General features: G+C 39.0%; 1 protein-coding gene across 1 annotated transcript in view; it reads right to left on the minus strand.

Moving 5' to 3' along the window:
- Positions 1–19,691, minus strand: part of SLC25A21 (solute carrier family 25 (mitochondrial oxoadipate carrier), member 21) — a 69,146-nt gene that overhangs the window by 20,994 nt on the left and 28,461 nt on the right. Inside the window, exons 3-4 of the mRNA XM_009874746.1 lie at positions 8,545–8,611; positions 1,736–1,795 (exon numbers count right to left, since the gene is read on the minus strand). Of these exons, the coding sequence (XP_009873048.1) occupies positions 1,736–1,795; positions 8,545–8,611 (127 nt within the window). The remainder of the gene's footprint in view (positions 1–1,735; positions 1,796–8,544; positions 8,612–19,691) is intronic.

The following is a 19,691-nucleotide window of genomic DNA, read 5'->3' on the forward strand; positions in this document are numbered from 1 at the left end:
TCAGTGAGGTTAATTTTAGCAGTCACTTTACACATTTATTGTCTCCATTTAACATCCCCAAACTTCCTAGGGGCTGAAAAGAGCCCCGGGACCAAAATAAAACATACCAAGTCCATTTGCTGAAATTCAAGGAAATCAATGTTAAGAAATAAGTTTATTTCTTAACATTGATTTCCTTGAAAACAAAAGTTATTCAGTATAGAGTGATTTGAGCAGGGACTCTTGAGAGCTCAAGAAAAAGAATAAGTTAAAAGCGTAGTGGGCAAGCTCCAGCCCTACTGTCTTCCGAGGAGACTGTGTTACCAAGAAATCTATTTTTCCAGTATGATCTGAGAACATAACCTATCCCTGAGACTGAAGCCAAGCAGGAAAATGGTGCTGAAGTATACATCTCTCTTTTAGCAATAATGGTGTGGCACCTGGAAGCATTCTGCCTAGCTTAGACCAGAATCCCTTGCAGTCTTCTTTTTCCCTCTCTACCATGGCTACCTTAAGGGCAAAAAAGCCTCTGTTGTAATTGTATTGCACCAAAAATGTCAGGGGTGTCTGACGGCTGCTGCATCTGCTGTATGTACCAGAGCAGCTTTGGGTCAGCTAATGCATGTTTACAAGTTTCCAGTATATTTTCCTCCAAAAAAAGTGCTGGTGTACCATGGAACCTTAAACACTGTTCTTTCTGCTTGCTATAGAACAAAGATCAGCCTCTGTATTTACATCTAAGGATGAGAAGAGTCTGCTGAAAAACAGAAGATAAAATAGGAGGTACTGTAAACAACTACAGGGTCAGTGGAATAATTAAGAGGAAGAGGAAACTTGCTTTAAACTACTTAATACGATTCCATGACCAACCACTGACTGCAATAGAAGGAAGATGTAAATGGAAGCAATAGTGTTTGAAAGAGAACTGAACTAACTCAAACTTTTATAACATAACCATAAAAATAACAATTGTTTCCAACAGTTGTGATGCCATTATTGTGAAAAATTGATATTTACTATTATTTACATTCTTACACTGCAGAAAGCAGTAATACTTGTAAGAAGTATTTGGAATAATCCAAATGGTATAACAGCAGAATTAAGCTCTATATATGAGAATGCAGACGACACATGCAAGCTACATCTTACCATTAAAACACTTGTGTACGTGTATGTCCTGTATTTCCTGTTTAAAACAGTTATGTTCTTGTGTACCTGTATGTCCTGTATTTTCTGTTTAAAATAGTTATGTTCTTGAGATGAAATCCTAACTCCACTGATGAGTGTTTTGCTATTGACTTCACAGGAGGTAGCAGTTTCTTATCAATAGTTTATGTTTCCATTACAAAGTCTTTAGAATAAGACTGAGGTCTGTGCTTTTGTTATAGTTCTACTGTGCCTTGCAGAATGGCACTCTGAGGTTGTCTACTGATAATGTTCAACCTTTCCTCACTATTTTGTGAAAATGAAGAATGACAAGCTGCGTACAGACTCACACTGCCATCGTGACTGTTGCTGTCCATGTTAACAAATATTATGATGTTGCAAGGAATTATTTTGAAGATATTTGGTATAAAAATTAACTATAATTTTGGTAAATTCTTTTATCAGTGCTTTCAAGGGATGAGTCTGTTTTGCAAATCTGTTGGCTGAATTGGTTCCTTTAAATTTGGGCTCCTCCTCTGGGAGGAAATGGATGGGTCTGTTCAGTATATACATATTAAATTAGAGCATGAAGTTCTGTATCCATACATACCAGTCCTGGGGGTAACGATCCATATCCTAGTAGCTTCTTGTATTGTTCAAAGGTGAAAAACTGTAAATAAAAGTTAGACTGAAGTTGTGTTGAAAAAAATTATGAGATACTTATGCAAATTAGTAAAACCAAACTACAATGGAGCTTCACTACCTTGTATGCTGTGTGCAGCTCTACTAAATAAACAAAAGCCACTTTTGTTTCACACTCTGTAGCAGTTAGATGTGCAGTGGTAAACAATTAGGCTTTAGAATTTATTTTATTTGTGTATCAAACATAAGAGTAGCATAAGTGCAATTAAAGTAATTTTTTATGTAAAAGTTTGCTTACAACATATAATTCATATTTTTCATGTATAATTTTTTCCTCTGGCATTGAACTTTCATATACTGGTATAAATGTAGTAGCAGATCCTATAATTTCTCCCAAGAATTCACCCTCATGTCTTTAATATAATATATTGCAATCACTTCCACATTTCTCAGATACTAGTCTAGCTCTCATCAGAGAGATGCAATTACAGATTTTGAAGATAGAAAACCTGTAGATATTTCTAATCTTTTACTGCCAACAGACACATTACTTTTAGTTTTTGCATTTTACAGATAAATCACCCAATTGTCTACTTTCAGTCAGCGGTGCTCAGAAGTTCTAAGCATCTGCAGTTCCTCAGAGGATGCGTTTTGAAAGCTTGGGGGTTTGGACTTCAAGAAAGAAACGAGCAGCTCAGTTTCACCTGCCTCAACATGGAGAAAGACAAACAGTTGTAAATGGTTCACTTTGCAACCTAATGTTTCTTGCCACCCTAACACATTAATTTTCAGAATACATTTTGTGAAATCTTCTAAAAATCAAAGCAGAATAAACTAATGGATTTGTTTGACTAAGAAGAGTGTTGACCGCACTGCAGTCTGTAAGCCGCTTCCCCCTGGCACAGACAGACTTTCACTGCCTGTTTCCCTGCCTGTAAACACAAAGTCTAAGATGCATCAGGTAGGTTATACTCTAAAGAAAGAGTATTTGTGACGTTTTACAAATTACTGGTAAGATTCCCTCTGAAATATAGCACACAGTCCTGGCCACCTTTGTTGAAAAATTATGAACCCAGACAATAGGTTCAATACAGGGTTTCCAGGACCATAAGGAAAACTTAAAGATTTTTGTGAGGATGAAGATTGAAGGAGAATAAATGCTTGCCTTGTTTAGTCTAGTAAAAGAGAGGCTGCAAGAGAACGAAAATCAAGGAAATGAAAGATATGTAACATAAAGTAATTCAGTATAAAAGCAAAAACTACTCACAAGAAGAATGTGGTCTGAGATATGATGAAGTTTTCTTACAACCAAAGAAGTAGGGTCCTGAAACAGTTCACTAATAAGAATAATGGTGGGAAAATTTCATTCACTTGTAAGGGAGAATTTGTTTAGTTTGCTGACCTAAGAGATCCTTTCTAGTCCAGTGCTTCCACATAGAACAAACCTTCCCAAACATCATATTGTTTCAAATTCATGTTCTGCAAATATCTTGCTGAAGCCACTGAAAAACCACTTCGGGTCGATGCCACATAAGACAGTTCTGAAGGCAGTGAGAATGATCTTCTAGTACGAGGAAGACGGACAGCGGAAAATCGTGTGGCTTATAAAGAGTAAATATCTGAATTCCATGTAAACCCAAAGATATTACAGGCGTTATTCCACATAATTTTCACACATGGAAAAACACAAGGCCCATAACTACAGCTCACCATTTGTGAGTCCTGTAACTTGCCCATAAAGTAATTCATGACTTGGCATGCAAAAGGAAAGTGGCTTCTACACAGCATGTCCAGCATTATGAATGACTAAAATCTGTCACAGCTTCACTAAGAATGCATCAGCACAGGTGCGTTTCTACTAGAGCAAGAGCTGTCACATCCCTGTATAGCAAAAATAAATAACGAGAAACTGACTTTCCTGGCTACTTTCCAAATTCGACCTGTGACACTCGATTAGTTTAGAGCAGTCTGATTCAAACGAAGGTGGGATTCTCTTCAAGTCTGTGCATATCACTACCCCACGTGAGGCTGTGATCCCTCCACACAGCACCTGCCCAGGCATGGGACAATCAAACTGCTTCACTATAAGAGGAAGGCAATGAGAAATGAGGTCAACAGAGATGTGGGAATCATAAGGAAGACAAAGGAATAGAGTTTTTCAGACAAAACAGAAAGACTGAGTGACCTGTGCTGGGTCTCAGCCAAAGAAGACAAGTTCAGTCTCTCAGGGCTCAGTTACCACAGATCTATCAGAACAAAATGGTTTTTCCATAGATCACATGTACAGGAACATGAGCAATAAGCACTGCATTGGCATTTTAACTTGTTTAGAAACCTGTCCTCTGGCAAAGTCAACTTTTCAATCAAGACCTGCTTCAATTTCAAAGTCCCTAGAGTAACACCACAGCCACCAGAGAACTGGGTGTTAATGTGTTAATAATGCCACTACGTTTAAATCAGGAGGGAATATGTATACTTGATGCAAAATTAGGACGTTAAATTCTGAAAACTGAAGGACTAATACTCATGCTGGTGAAAATTTTTTTTTAAAATCCTCAGTAGGGATTGTCTCATTTTGCAGAAAAGGCCCTAGAATCAGTGCTCAGATCTTCACTCCAAATAGTGCACGGATCGAACACTAATCTTGAAAACATCCTGGAAATATGTTTAAAGTTGTTGTAGCGGTCTTACCAATAATCAGAGAAGATGGAAGTGTTTCTTAGACTGTAGGTCTATCGTTTTGGATAATTGAAGATATTTTATAGGTGAAAGGAAAACTCTTGAGAAAGTGTCAGTTGTGGCTGAGTTACTTCACTGAACTGAAATAATTTCTTACAGTGATAAAGTTTACTTTATTCTCTCTCCAGCATCTTTCTACTCATTGTTACCCTCCTAACCTTTAATGGAATTTCTGGTATTCCTTAATGTATTCCATAGTGTTACAGATCTGTAAAATGGTTGCAATAAGGCAGAAATACATTACCTAGCAACTTTCTGGTCTCAAAAATGTTATCTTAAAAATCAATAGCTTCCTAGAGTCATAAATAAAAGAACTACTTAATAGTAACTCTGCTTTTTATCTTTTTTTTTTAAAGAAAACAAATCAATAGTAATAAAACTCAATAGAAATGTTGCTGGGTGTACTAGAGTGGCTAGTATAGGTACCATTTTGCCAAAAAGTATTTAGCTATGTCATATGGATGCATATCATGTACATTCACCCAAAATGTTTTTAAAAACACAGCATAATTTGTATTTTCTTCTACAGTGGTATTAACAGCTTTGAACAAAAAAAAATCTCAGAATATTTATTATTTAAAGCATGCTTTTGCATATATAATAACTAATATTGTCCATCTGGCAAAGATACAATTTAATTCAAGTTACACAGAAAAATAGCCAAAGTACTTACCAGATGTCTCAATAACTCTAAGGTAAAAATGTATACTTGAAACAAGATGTCTGGGAACACATGAACAATATAAATTTGCCCCAAAAGTTCATCTGTTAACCATTGTATTGGCATCATCAACTTCTTTCCTCCAAGTTCAATCTAACATAGAGTTATAAACTTTGACTTTTCATCTTCCAGAAATAACAGCTTTCTTTTTAGAAGGAAAATAAAGAGAGAGAGAGAAAAAGAAATAGCAAGATAGACATGAGAACGTTAGTTGACTAAAAGTGAAGCTGTACCTCCAACACTTAGCTGAATAACTGGCACTAAATAACTTCATTTTAGTAGCTTTAATTTTATTTGCAAATATCCACACCAGATAAATATAAGATTTCAGCAGCACAAGTACATTTTTTTTTTAGTACAAAATCTCCCTTGTCTATTCTCAACACACTTTTATGAGATATAAAGGATACTATAACTAGAATTTTTTAGAAAAAGTTCATTACAAACCCAAACCAAAGCTGCTGGAACCTAGAAATTGCCTCTCTACCTTTTTTGCTTTCTCAAGTCTCAAAACCATACGCATGGTCATAGTCTTCTAAATCTCACTAGTTAGTTTGGCAGGGGACAAAGGACACCTGGGGCCTGTTAAAATGGGGAAAACTAATAGAAGAATAAAGGGTGGAGAGTGAGCCAAAGGAAGCAGTGACTTTTCCACTGAGGTCATGTCCAACTAAGGTTAGTGGAAATTCAAGACAGGGTTGCTTCTCTTCAAGTCAAAGCATGGGTATAAACTCCGCTCTAGATGTTAAAAATTATAGCATCTCACATCGAACTGCTTCAGCATTGTCAATGTTTAAGGCTGGACCAGCCACACCAGATGCTCCCTGTGATCCCCCCACCATTCTGCAGCAAACAGGAGCACCCGAGCCCAGAGTCCCGATGACAGTCCAAGAAGACCAGAAAGGGAGCTGTGCCGCTCCCACCAGGGGGAAGGACAACCTGTTCCATCAAACTGCTCCTCTGCTGTGTGAAAACGGGAGACAGGAACACCAGCAACACAGCCAATAGCAACCCTGCCAGCACAGCAAACACTAAAGGCCCCAGGGCTCATAGGGGCCCTTTTATAATGAGCACCATGGGAAGGAACACTGTGATGGGTCCCTCCTCCCCCATGGTGATAGCTGTGTGTGCCAGGCAGCCCCGGAGAACTTTCATCCTCAAGCTCTCAAACCAGCACAAGAGTCCTGTTCTCACAAGGACATTACGGTCCTACCCTATCCCACCATTGAATTCTAATGTAGAATACAGCTGGTTTCTCAAGGTAACTTAAAGTACTCCCAGTGTCGTAGGAACAGCATAAAATTTAAAGGAAAAGTGTAAAGAAATAAACAATTCAATTATTTAATTAATATATTTTGCATTTAAACCTGATTTTACTGGTTGCAAGAACGCTACTGAGCCCTCATGTAAATGCCAAAGAATTAGGTAGAAAGCATCCCAGTAAGGGAGCACCAGCAAGACATTTAAGGAGCTGTGAGCTTATGACCTACAACATGAGGCTGAGAGAACTCAGTCTGTTTAGCTGGGAGACAAGAAGGCTAGGTGGATCTAATTCCTGTCTTCCACCATCTAAAGGCTATACAGAAGCTAAAGTCAGACTTTCTCAGAGGTCCACAACAGAAGCATGAGAGGTGATAGGCAAAAGTTGAAACACGGGAATTTGGACTGGGTATAAGACAAAATTCTTCACAGTGAAAGAGATTAAGCACTGGAGCAGGAGCACAGAGAGGCTGCACTGCTCGTCCTTGGAGATTTTGAGAACTTGACAAGGCACGTGAGCAACCTGATCTAACCATGAAGTCAGCCCTGTTTTGAGCAGGAGGCTCACCAGATGACCTCCAAGGATCCCTCCCAACTTAAATCTTTTTATGGTTCTACAATTATATTGAATATTGTGGGGTTTAAGCCAATTTAGTTAATTTGAGTACGAGAAAGTGACTCAAGATTCTTGAATGACTCAAGCTGGTAGGAGAAAAATCAAACCTGAGTTTGTAATTTAACTAAATATATGCTGGAATCTAAAAAGCATGATCAGATCAGCTTTGGCTTGTTTCAAATGAAATGGAGAGACAGAGGAAACATCACAGTCTGAAAGAAATGAGTTATTAAGAATCTTCTAACTGTCATTCATCTATTCTTCACTGGCACTTTTCTATTAAACAGAATTTGAGTTTTCTTAGTTGTATGAAGTAATTTTGAGATCTGTGACATATGTCGTTTGCATCTAAAATGCCAATGCAAACAAGAAGATGACATTACCAGAACTCCTTTAGGATTCTGTTACAAGGTCACATCCTGTCACTTTATACAAATATTATTCCTCTGTAAAGGAACTGGAATGTGAATGATTAATTGCAGACTAAGGGCCAGAATCATATGCAGCCTTTTCAGAAAGAAAGAAACAAAAAAAAAAAAAAAGGAAAACCAAGACTTTCTGTATAATAACTGCTTTTGGACACATTTGGTGCAACCATGGGAAACTTCTGAAGTAAGAGACAAAGAAACATTTGCTTGTAACACAATGGACGCTTTGATGGATTTAGAACTTTAAGATGAGGTGCTTAATTACAAGGTTTTAACTAAAAAGGTTGCATGACTTAACTGAAGAAAATGATGTATTGAAGTATTTTGTTCAGGAATGTTATTAATATGATGCTCTAAAAATCAACATAAAGGATAATAAAAGAAAATCAGATCAATATTTGACAGCAAATACACTTTGATAGGCTAGCATCTATTTCAGCTGTAAGACAGCTGGAGTAAAATATTTGCATGATGAAGAGTTGTACTCAATACTATGTTCAATCTGTAAAAAAAGTCAGAGTATGGAGTAGAGTGCTCTTTGGAGTACAAGAAAACTCTATGCAGCACTTAAAACCTGCAGATATACTACTTCAAGTTATTGAGTGAGTATTTATTAGGACTGTTTTTTTAATGGCTCCTTGTGTTATTAAGCTATTCCTAGTTGTTTTGTGAGTTGCTAGGCATTTTCAATAAAACAAAATGTCTAAACCAGAAGGTAAAATATCACCTAAAGTATTTTATTAATTTTGATTACATAAACTAATTGTAAATAGGTTTTCAGTAACTTCATATATACAGGTCAAAAATAGCCTAGTATTTCAGAGCTTTATCTTACACTGAATTAAGCACAGTTTTATTGTGCTTGAGGAACTTTCCTCCCAGTAAGAATCAGAGGATTAATATGCCAAATAAGTTTAAGATTCTAATATCAGTCAATGGGGAAGAAATAAAATATTTTACAGCTGCCACTGTATCTACTTATATTTTTAAAGGAGGAAGTATAGGGTTTTTACCTTCACTGCCCTTTTGGGTGTCTCAGCCAAGATGGGAGGAAATATTCCTTTGTAGAAGCCAAGCAATCTGTTGAAGAAAAAAGAATTATTTTTGTTTGGATAAACAACATATTACCATACTGCCAATTCTATTTTCATTTTTGAGTAAAGAAACTGATCTTTCAGCATCTCCAAGTATACGGACAATGATACTCCTTGTTTACTTGATAAATAACCAATGTACTACAAATTCTATTAAGTGATGGGGGGATGATATAAAAGATTCAGCAATGAATAAGTAAATATTCAATCATTTTTTTTCTGAATACACAAGAAATTGTATTTAAAGAAAGAGGAACAGTTTTGACAATGAAGAGGAAGTATTATTTAATTGTTTTAATCTTCTTGACATAGCAATGATAATTTCAAAAACTAGTTACAGAATACATATTTGGAAAAAAAATGTAACTTCAGCAAGTTGCACAAAAACCACCTGCATTCTCATCTTCAGATACCAGCTTCTAAAGCTTAGTTTTAAACAGGCCTCAAAATAGATGAACTTTTCTTTTTTACAACTTAGTTTTAACACAAGTTAGCTATTGACAGAGCTATAACAGAATGTATATATTTCATCTTGGAAAAAGCATTTGGCCAATATCTCGCCACTGTACTCATTCAGGTCTTTGCCCCTCTCTTGCCTGGCTCCATAAATATATAAGGAGTTTGCAATAGCTGCTGACTTTTGGAGCTGGCCTGAAGCCAAAGGTCCACTTGTTGCAATGCTTTGCTTTTCATCCTCTAAATTATATATATATGTAGCCTGCTGCAGGCACACATGGCATTTGCAGGCAGCCTGAGCTCTACTTACAAGGTCAATACAGACACATAACACTGGGTCTGGGGTATGCTTTAAATGATAGGTAGCTCTCAAAATCCCCAGGTGAGGCCAAAGTAGGCAGTTCTTGTCTGCTAGGTCTCCTCATTAGCCTAGATAGTGCACAGGGACTGTTCAGAAAGGCATCTAATGCAATCAGCAAGAAGCCACCTTGCAAGCCAACAAGGGTATATCTAATAACTTACCTATCTTCCAAGTTCATACACTTCTTTCAGGACTATATGCGGATTCTGTCTACAGAGGAAATCACTTCTTAGAGCAAAGCATTTGCCTCTTAAAATGTTGAAAGGTAGTGATTCACTTTCTAAACCAGCCTATTACTTGGCATATTTTTGCAGGGTGTGGAAGAGTCATCACATCAACAGATTCTCCTATATTTACTCTTTGTATGTCTATTGAGTTCCTATTCCCACTAATGTAAAACACCACAAATGCTATACCACATTTTCTTCCATATCTAATGCTTCTCTGGGGTTTTTTCTTAAGCTGCTCCTATATAAATAAAATAATTTAGGCTTTTTAAGGTGCTCCAGAGTGAGAATATCGCTTATCCTTCCTCTGAAGTAATCATGTTAGGAATTCCAGTCCATGGTAAAAGGAAACGTTCAGCATTTTATACAATGATGGTTTCATGACAAAACACTGAAAGTCCTTGGATAGGAGACTTCAGGAATACAGCTGAGTTGTCAGGTGCTTGAATTTCCCCAAAATCTCACTTCTCAAACACAGATATACACACATGTATACATATATCTATATCTATCCACCTAGATATGGATATAACTATGGATATAGCTACAGATATGGATATAACAATATAGATATACTGGATACAGTCTTAAGTGGTTCATACATATTCAGAGTATATTCTTGCTGTTTCGGCAAGCTATTGAAATGTTGAATAACTTGAAGCATGTGGTTCACACAGTTTAATGAGAGTTTAAACTGAAACTGAGGTCCATGTAGGATCAGCTACAAAAATGCAGATCCCTATAAACACTTTCTTCCTTTCAGCTCAATCTCAAACACTGTAAGCATCTACGACAGGCATCCCATTTGGAATTTCTAGTACTTGGACATGGTTTGAATTCGAAGATGAAAAGTGCTCCACTGCTTTACTCACAGGTGTAGCTCTGACTACAAAAAAAGTGAGAACCAAACTTGGACCAGACTTTTTCATTATTAAGAGATGCATAAGCAGAGAAAGATGCAGTGCAAAGAAGCAACAGTTCAGTTCTAAAAATACACAACAGCATTACTTGATCTTACACAGCAGTACAGGTTGCTTTTCCAGGCTGCTTTATTGTATACTCAAAAGTATGCAGTTATTGAATACATAAACCTTGTAACATTTCCATGGTCTCTGAGGATCTCAGGAAAAACTTTTTAGAGAGAATTTGGAGGGGAAGGCTATACCAGGAATTTGAGCAAAGGATCTGCCATCTCAGCAATCTTGAGAGGCAGGTAATCTCTTCTAAAGAGTATTGACCATTCTATCACAACTTGGTGACGAAATACCAGCAATTCAGATGATCAGCACTCCAGGTGGTGGATTATTTGAAAATTCTAGATAAATTGGGACTGAAACTATGAAAAACAACTACCCATTTTTCCTGAATCACAGAATGGTTGAGGTTGGAAGGGAACTCTGGAGATCATCTGGTTCAAACACCTGCTCGAGCAAGGCCACCTAGAGTTGGTTGCCCAGGACCACATCCAGGCAAGTTTTGAACATCTCCAAGGAGGGAGACTCCATAACTTCTTGGGCAACCTCTGCCAGCCCTCGGTCGCTCTTAAAGGAAAAAAAAAGTGTTTCCTGATGTTCAGACAGGGCCCCCTGTGTTTCAGACACTACAGTCTCTTCATCATTTTAGTGGCCCTTCAATAGACTCTTGGCAGTATGGACATGTCTCTCTTGTACTGGGGAGCCTAGAAGTGGACCCAACACTCCAGGTGTGGTCTCGCTAGTGTCACACAGAGTGGAAGGATCCCCTTCCTTGATCTGCTGACAAGGGTGCAGCCCAGGATATAAGTAGCTCTTTTGGTTGCAGGTCATAGTGCTGGCTCATTTTCAACTTGGTCCACAAGGACCTCCATGTCCTTTTCCGCAAATCTGCTTTCCAGTTGGTTTGCCCCCAGTAGAATACTGGTATGTGGTATATGTTCCTCCCCAGGAGCAGGATTTCACATTTCCCCTTGTTGAACTTCATGAGGTTTGTATCAGACCATTTCTCCAGCATGTCAAAGTCCATCTGAACGGCAGCAGGACCCTCTGGTATATTAGCCACTCCTTCCAGTTGTGCATCATCAACACACTTACGAGGGTATGCTCTGTCCCATCATTCAACAGTTGGATATTAACCACTGGGGTACACTGCTAGTTACTGGCCTCCAGACAGACTTTGTACCACTGATCACCACCCCCTGGGCTTGGCTGTTCAGATAGTTTTCAATTTAGCTCACAGTTCTTTCATTCAGTCCATACTTCAATAGCTTCTCTAGGAGAATCTTATTGGAGACAGTGATTAAAGCCTTACTAAAGCCTAGGTTAGCAATGTCCAATGCTCTCTCCTCATATATTAAGCCAGTGATTTCATCATGGTAGGTTATCATGTTGGTCAAGCATGACTTCTTTTTTGTGAATCTATGCTGACAGCTCGCAGTCACTGCCTTGTCCTTCATGTGCCTGGAAATGGTTTCCAGGATTAGTTGCTTCATCTCCTTGCCTTTTTTGAAGACAGTAGTGACATTTGTTTGTCTCCAGTTCCCAGGGACCTCTCCCAGTTGCGATCATTTAAAGAAAATTGAGAATGACCTTGCAACAGTGTCATCTAGCTCCCTCAGCACTGGTGGGTGCATCCCATCAAGGCTCATGGACATGTGTGTCAAATTTGCTTCGGTATTCTCCAACCTGATCCTCTTCCATCAGGAGTAAGTCTTCCTTACACCAGACCTTGCCCCTCTCTCCAAAGTTTTGGATTTCTGAAGGCTGATCTTGTTAACAAAACCTGAGTCGAAGAAGGCATTCAGTATTTCAGCCTTCTCCATGTTCTGTGTCACCTGTGGCAGCAGTCCCACATTTTCCCTAGTCTTTGTTTCACCACTTAGATACTTCTAGAAGTCCTTCTTGTGCTTGACATACCTCAACAAATTCAGCTCCAGGTGGGCTTTGGCTTTCCTAACCATATTTCTGCATGCTCAGACTGTCTCTATACCTCTTCCATGTTCTCTGTCCCTACTTCCACTTTCTGTGTACTCCCTTTTTATGTTTGACTTTTGCCAGGAGCTCAACCATGCAGACCTCTTGGCATTTTTGCCTGACTTCCTGGGTGTTAGGATGGGCTTCTCTTGAGTGGAGGTGATCCTTGCATACTACTCAAGTTTCCTGGACCCCTTTTCCTTTGAGAGCCTTATACCATGGGACTGTTCCAAGCAGATCACTGAAGAGACCACAGTCTGTTCTCCTGATGTCTAGGGTTGTAATCTTGCTTTTTTCCCGTCTCCCTTTTCTCAGGAACTCTCGTCACTGGCTCCTCTTTCACTTGTGTCAACACGTTATCATTAATGCTCCCTAGCCACCTCCTGGATTGCTTACGGCCTGCTAATATGGTCCCTCCAGGAGGTATCAAGACAGTTAAAAGTCCCCATGAGGATCAGGGTCTGCAAACATGAGGCTGCTTCCAGCTGTCTGTAGAGGGCCTCATCTGCTTGTTCTTCCCGGTCAGGTAGCCCACAGCAGCCACCCACTACAAAGTCACTGGAACTGGTCTGCTCTTTAATCCTTACCCATAATCTCTCATCATTTAACCTTGGGCAGAGCTCCATGCACTCCAGCTGCTCTCTCCCATAAAGGGCAACTCTTTCTCCTCATCTTCCCAGCCCGTCCTTCCTAAAGAGATCGTATCTCTCCATTGCAGCGCTCCAGACATGCGAGCCATCCACTGCATCTCTGGCATCCCAGCAAGATCACGGGTTTGCAGCTGCACATATATCTCTAATTCCTTGTGTTTACACCTTGTGCTGCCTGCCTTAGCATGCAGGCACTTTGGAGAGACTTCCTTGCTTGCATACAAATGCTTGAGGTGACCCCACTTGAGCCCTGTTTTGTTCATGTTGTGTCCCTCCTTGTTCACATCACCCAGGGCACTTTGCTTGTCAGCTGTGTCCTTGCTCCCTCAGAGCTGCGGTAATTCCCTCCCTCACGGTTCCTGGTTTAAAGCCCTCTTTATCAGGTCAGCCATGCTGCAGTAAAGATGCCTGTGCATCACTGTGAGTGATATGTCAAGCTGATTTTACGGCAGCTGTAAGGTCAGCACTGAGGATTTTCCACTAGAGGAATCTCTATTGTGAATCAGGAGAACCCACAGAGCTCAGCAACTGTATTCATGGCTCTATGAATCCCTAAAATCTTAAAGGATCTGTTACTGGGTTTCACTGCTTTAATCCTCCCTTCCTCTGTAGAGGCAAATCTCATCAGGAAAAATAGACAGGAAGGAGTTAAAAGTCTATTCCTATGGAACATATTAAGTTTAGAAATGTAAAAACACATGAAAACTTTGAGGGTATACATCCATATAAGCAATATGTAATTCAGTAAACATGGTAAGAACTAGCTCAGTATTTAATTATGAACTGTGGGTTTTTTTCTTCCTCATTTGAAAAAGAAACAGAAAAAAAGGTTAGTAAGCACAGCCAGTGAGATGAAAGGAATAAAGCCAAAGAGGAAGTAGAAGACAATCCCATCTCATCACTGCATATTGTCAACCGACTAATTTTTTGCATAAAGCATAGTCTCTTTTAAAATCTTCTCTGCCTGAGGTGGAGGACAAGCAGCTGCCCCCCACTTTTCCAAATAATGCTTTACAAATTGTGCCCAATAAAGATACAATTATCCAAAATCTCTGCAGAATGAGCTATTTACTTATTTTTAAAATACAAGCATGATAATAACAAAAACTTGAATGGCTTTGTCAGTCAGAAAGTACATACACACACAACAGTCTTCTACTTCTCTTTTCCCCAGTTGATAACACTGAGGTAGCCTATTTGCACACATTATATAAATTTTTTTCAAAGTTGACCAGTGAATGGTGATGACATTTCACATTTGAAAGATGTTATCAGCTGGGTTCAGGTCTTCCTTCAGAAAACTGGTGTTCAGAGAAATTACAGAACAGCAGCAGCAATCACCACAGTGTGTGATAGAAGAGAGAGGACATGACATCATATCCCAAGTTAGAGACACTGGAAAGAACAAGTAAATCTCTAACAGAAACTCAGCTACATCTTTATTTCAGCATTAAGGGTCTAAATGAACATCACATTCAATTTTATTCTGGGCAACAGCCCAAACTCATCTTTGCAGCAGTTGATTTTGAGGCATTACAGTCAATCATATCTTCTCAATTTGTTCTTTCAGGCTTTCGCTATCCTTCTGGTTTCCATTTCTCATTTGGAAGCCTTGAGTCATTCACTCTGGCAAGGCAACCAACCCAAATCACTTATTTTCTCCAAATTATACTGAAATTGGGATCTTGCTTAGTTTGTTGTTTTCTCCCTCTGTCTTTCACATAATTTTCCCTTTAAGGATCTAATAAAGCTGACTGAAGGCATGAAGACAATATTCCTTTTTTTCTGTTGCTGTCAAATCCAAGTTACTTTTGCAACAAAAAACTTCCTAGGTCCAAGTCTGCTTTCATTACCTCTGCATTATCCCAACTACAAATATAAGACCTGGGTTTCATGAGCATATCAGTTACATATCTGATTTTACAACACACTTTATTTCAACAAAAAGATGGAATTTTGAAGATATGCTTGGCAAAAGGGTGGGTGTTCTTCAGAAAAGAAAGAAAATATGTCTAAATGTAATAAAATTTGCTTAGAGCTTCATTTATACCAGGAAAAAGGTACTGTTTTATTTCATGGCATGTAGCATGTTGTGAATTTAGTACTAACAGAAAGTAAACCAAATTAATACAGTGACATATTATTTTAATGTAGCTATTAGTCTGAAGTAATCTCTATGTTGACCTATCTGGAGATTTAAGATTTTTAATTCCTAGAAGTTCCATTAAAACTATCAAGTGCTTAGACAAGGCAGGCACAAATTAGTACATACTGCTGAGAAAAAGGGACAATTTAGTCGTTTATTTTGAGAGCAGCAAGTCACTAGCCAGTTCACGCATGTAGTTCACCCTCAATCACAGTGTCTACAACCACTTGCCCAGCTGAAAAGGTATGTTGTAGGGAAGGCTGTCAAGCCACAGCAACAGGCACAGAGTTAGGCATACTTGAAAAGATACTAAAGGTTGGACACATTCACAGAAAACCCAGCTTGGACACTCTTGCTCTCCAAAAAGCTTTTTTTCTTGTGAAGTTTGTTATGCGTATTATCCTACTGCAAATGTTAAACAAATGTCCCTAAAGGAACCTCATACAAAGCTATCAACGACACACTTAGCCAGATCAGCTTCTGAATTTCTATTATCCAAATATATTTCTTTATCTATTCTGTGTCTATTATACAGATATCCGCCATTTTAGACACTAGCACTATATACTAGGTACTTATTTTCATAGCATATTTCACTTTTTTCACTGAGCTTTCATTGCAAGTAAATTTAATACAGAACAATGTGTTACCATGTGCCTGTAGTAACACTGATGTTATACTATATGCTAAAGAAGACCAAGTGACTGTCAATGAAAGGTAAAAGATACTTCAGAAAACTATTAAACACTGGAGGAGCTGGCTCAGAATCAGACTGGCCAAGAAATGAACTAATAATCAGCATCAATCTACCTCACTTATTCAAAATGACAGTCATCGCCATATTTACTGCATGTGGGTCAGATTATGAAGTTATTATGATCCATCATCCATGTGACTTTGTTATTCTTACTGAGGCTCAATGAGTCTTTCTTCCATGACTTTTAATCACCTTTCAATCTCTTGGTCAAAATCCTTGCTAATTTTTGGCTTTCTACGCTGCACTCTGAATTTATATGAGTTACAGGACACATGTAAATATAAATCCCTCAAGAAAGGGAAAGATGAAACTTTCTCCTGACTTTCTTGTGTCTATGGCAGCAAAAGTGAAAGTAAAAAAAGCAATCTTTGTTAAAATTTCTCTCTATTCAAATGAGGGCCAAGTCCTCTCTTATGCTACATATTTCTCACATGCTTTCTGTGCTTTGCTATACTCAAGCACCTAAAAAAACCTACAGGAAGGTGAAGTTGGTGCCTTGCATTGTAACACATAACATATCCTTAAGAGTCCCCTGTGTGTGAAAAAAGAACATCTTGCTCGTTTTTTTTTGCCCAAGGATGATTATAAATTGATCAGTTAAGCGGCACATTGATATTGGCTGAGGAACAGATTCATATGCATTAAATTTAACTGGATTTGTAAAAAATGCAGATATGCTCACACCTCCACCACTTGCTCTGCAGGTGCCAGGAGCTGATGGCTGCTGCTGAAGGAGGAATTGGGCTGTGGCTGGCGGGGGGGCGGGGGACCAGCGCCCACTGCTCCCTCCTAACGCTGCCAGCCCAGCTCGCTCCACAGGGCTCCCTGCCACCTTCACCGGCTCCTTCTTCGTGCTCATAGTCAGGCCCCCACTGCCAGTGAACAAAGCATCAGGTTTGCCCATGCTTCTGAGAATCACAAAATCACAGAATGGCAAGCATTGGAAAAGACCTCTGAAGATCATCTAATTCAACCTCTGAAGCCTTAAACCGGTCTGTTTGATGTAATTACTGCTGAAATCAGTGCAAATGGCAGCATTATTATCACTGGCAGCTGGTCTAGGCTCTTACAAAATTGCCTGCATGTAATCACTAGCTGGGTTGTAGAATGGGTCTACATGTCTCATTTCTTACAGCTGACAGCATTTTCTTCCCCCAAAGACTTTCCCTCTAGCTGCCCCTTTGTTTGCAATAGGAACAAGCTACAGACATGCCAAAACAGCTTTGCCTAGAGCTTCTGAAACAGAAAAATTCTTCATTGCATTTGGAATTGTCAGAACTGGCAGAATGCTTCATTTGTTCAGTAGGAGTTTTAGTTGTTCAAACACTAGAAGAGAATTTAAGGGTTTTTTTCCCCCTCTTTTGCTAACAATACTGCCATAACTGGTACGACAGGAAGCAGTCACTGGTTTAAAGTAGCTCCACACCTACGTCTATTCAAGCTAAAGAATGCAAGAAAACAATTAATTTTTAGTTTTGGTATCAGAGAGGAAAATAGACTTCTGTAGCCATGTGCTTAGAAATCTGTTTCTGACACACACAAAAAATAAATCATAGAGAAAACAACTAGATGTGTTTTCTGGAAAAGACTGACAACATTTCTCTGTGTTAAATGGATGCTGTGATTCATTAAATGAAAAATCATGAGATGAGCAAAATTTCTGTGCTTGCCCTGGAGATTGGCTGTGACTTCATAAAAATACAACATTAAGTTGTTTTAATTCCATCAGAAAAAATGTGTCTCAGGAAGGAAATTTTTGATTGCAAGTTAACGTTAGCCTTCATTGGAATAAGTTATACTCTTCAATATCCACATGCATGATCCCTAGGGAATTATATGACTGCATGTATTCTTTCCCATCTGCTAGCTAAATATGAGATTCAAGAGGCTTTCAGTGTCATTATACAGATTAGTGACTCTCCCAAGAGGACTCTAGGTTCATGATACAGTGAATAACTTACAATGAGATTTAGAAGACCAACTTTCAGAGATCATTTTAGATTTGTATAAGTTTTGCACCTGCAATTATTTGTGCTTGTAATTTAGGTTACTTAGATGTTTTTAATTTACAGATGCAATCAGTGATGTAGATACTTAAACTTAAATGAACTTCAGGAAACTATGACTGCAGGTGCAAAATTTCGTCTGCAATGATTTGAATTTATAAACACATCCATCTTCTGAGGTCTAAAGTAAAACTAGGCCAGTAGTAGTTTTATAGTGTTTTTAACAAACTAAAAACTTACCTATTCTTCGTGTTTCCCAAAAAATCTCAAGGCAACACTTTTTAGCAGTAAAACGAACAGGGTATAATTAAAAATATAGAAACATGCACGTAATAATTAATTTGATTCCATCTTTTATCATCTTGACCTTTGGGATATTTTTCTTACTCCCTTTACAGTACTTCTATCAGGAAATCATAAAAGATTGATGATTTTGTCACAGCAATACGGTTGATAGCTGCACCAGTAGAGAGCAACAGTTTTATATACACAGCGACCAAAGTGTATAGATACATAGCACTACTCAGGTAGCGGACGGCACCACATATACATACATGTATCGGCACCTAAACTTCCATCTGGCAGACAGTTGTGGTACCTAGATATACCATGAGAGTGAAAGGTACTATTACACACATATGTGAGGAAACTTGGATAAATGGCAACTACTTGCCTACGGACAGACAAAACAACTCTGTGGTGTCGCTGAAACTGCATTCTTTCTTGAGTCTCTATACATTCAGAATTAATCATTACATTGAGAGGTGGGCCCATGCATGAAGTTCATTAAGGCCAAGTGCAAGGTCCTGCATGTGGGTCAGGGCAATCCCAAACACAAACACAGGCTGGGCAATAAGTGGATTGAGAGCAGCCCTGCAGAGAAGGCCTTGGGGGTGCTGGTTGATGTGGTGCTCAACACGACTCAGCAATGTGCATTTGCAGTCCAGAAAGCCAACCATATCCTCGGCTGCTACAAAAGCAGCGTGGCCAGCAGATCGAGATAGGTGATTCTTCCCTTCTACTCTGCTCTTGTGATACCCTGCCCACAGTACTGTGTTCAGCTCTGGAGTTCTCACTGTAAGAGAGACACGGACCTGTTGGGGTGGGTCCAGAGGAGGCCACAGAGATGCTCAGAGGGCTGGAGCAACTCTCCTCTAAGGACAGACAGAGAGAAGTTGGGGTTGTTCAGACTGGAGAAGAGAAGGCTCCACGGAGACATTATAAGAATGCTCCAGTACCTAAAAGGGACCTACAAAAAAGCTGGAGAGGGACATTTTACAAGTGCATGTAGTGATAGGACAACAGATAATGGCTTTAAACTGAAAGAAGGTAGATTTAGATTACATATAAGGAAGAAATTTTTTCCGCTGAAGGTGGTAAAGCAATGGCACAGGTTGCGCAGAGAAGTTGTGGAAGCCCCATTTTTGGAAGTGTTCAAGTCCAGGATGGACTGGGCTTTGAGCAATTTGATCTAGTGGGAAGTGTCCCTGCCCATGGCGAAGAGGTTGATCTTTA

The sequence above is a fragment of the Apaloderma vittatum genome, unplaced genomic scaffold (assembly GCF_000703405.1).
Source record: "Apaloderma vittatum isolate BGI_N311 unplaced genomic scaffold, ASM70340v1 scaffold13308, whole genome shotgun sequence".
In the NCBI taxonomy this organism is placed as follows: Eukaryota; Metazoa; Chordata; class Aves; order Trogoniformes; family Trogonidae; genus Apaloderma; species Apaloderma vittatum.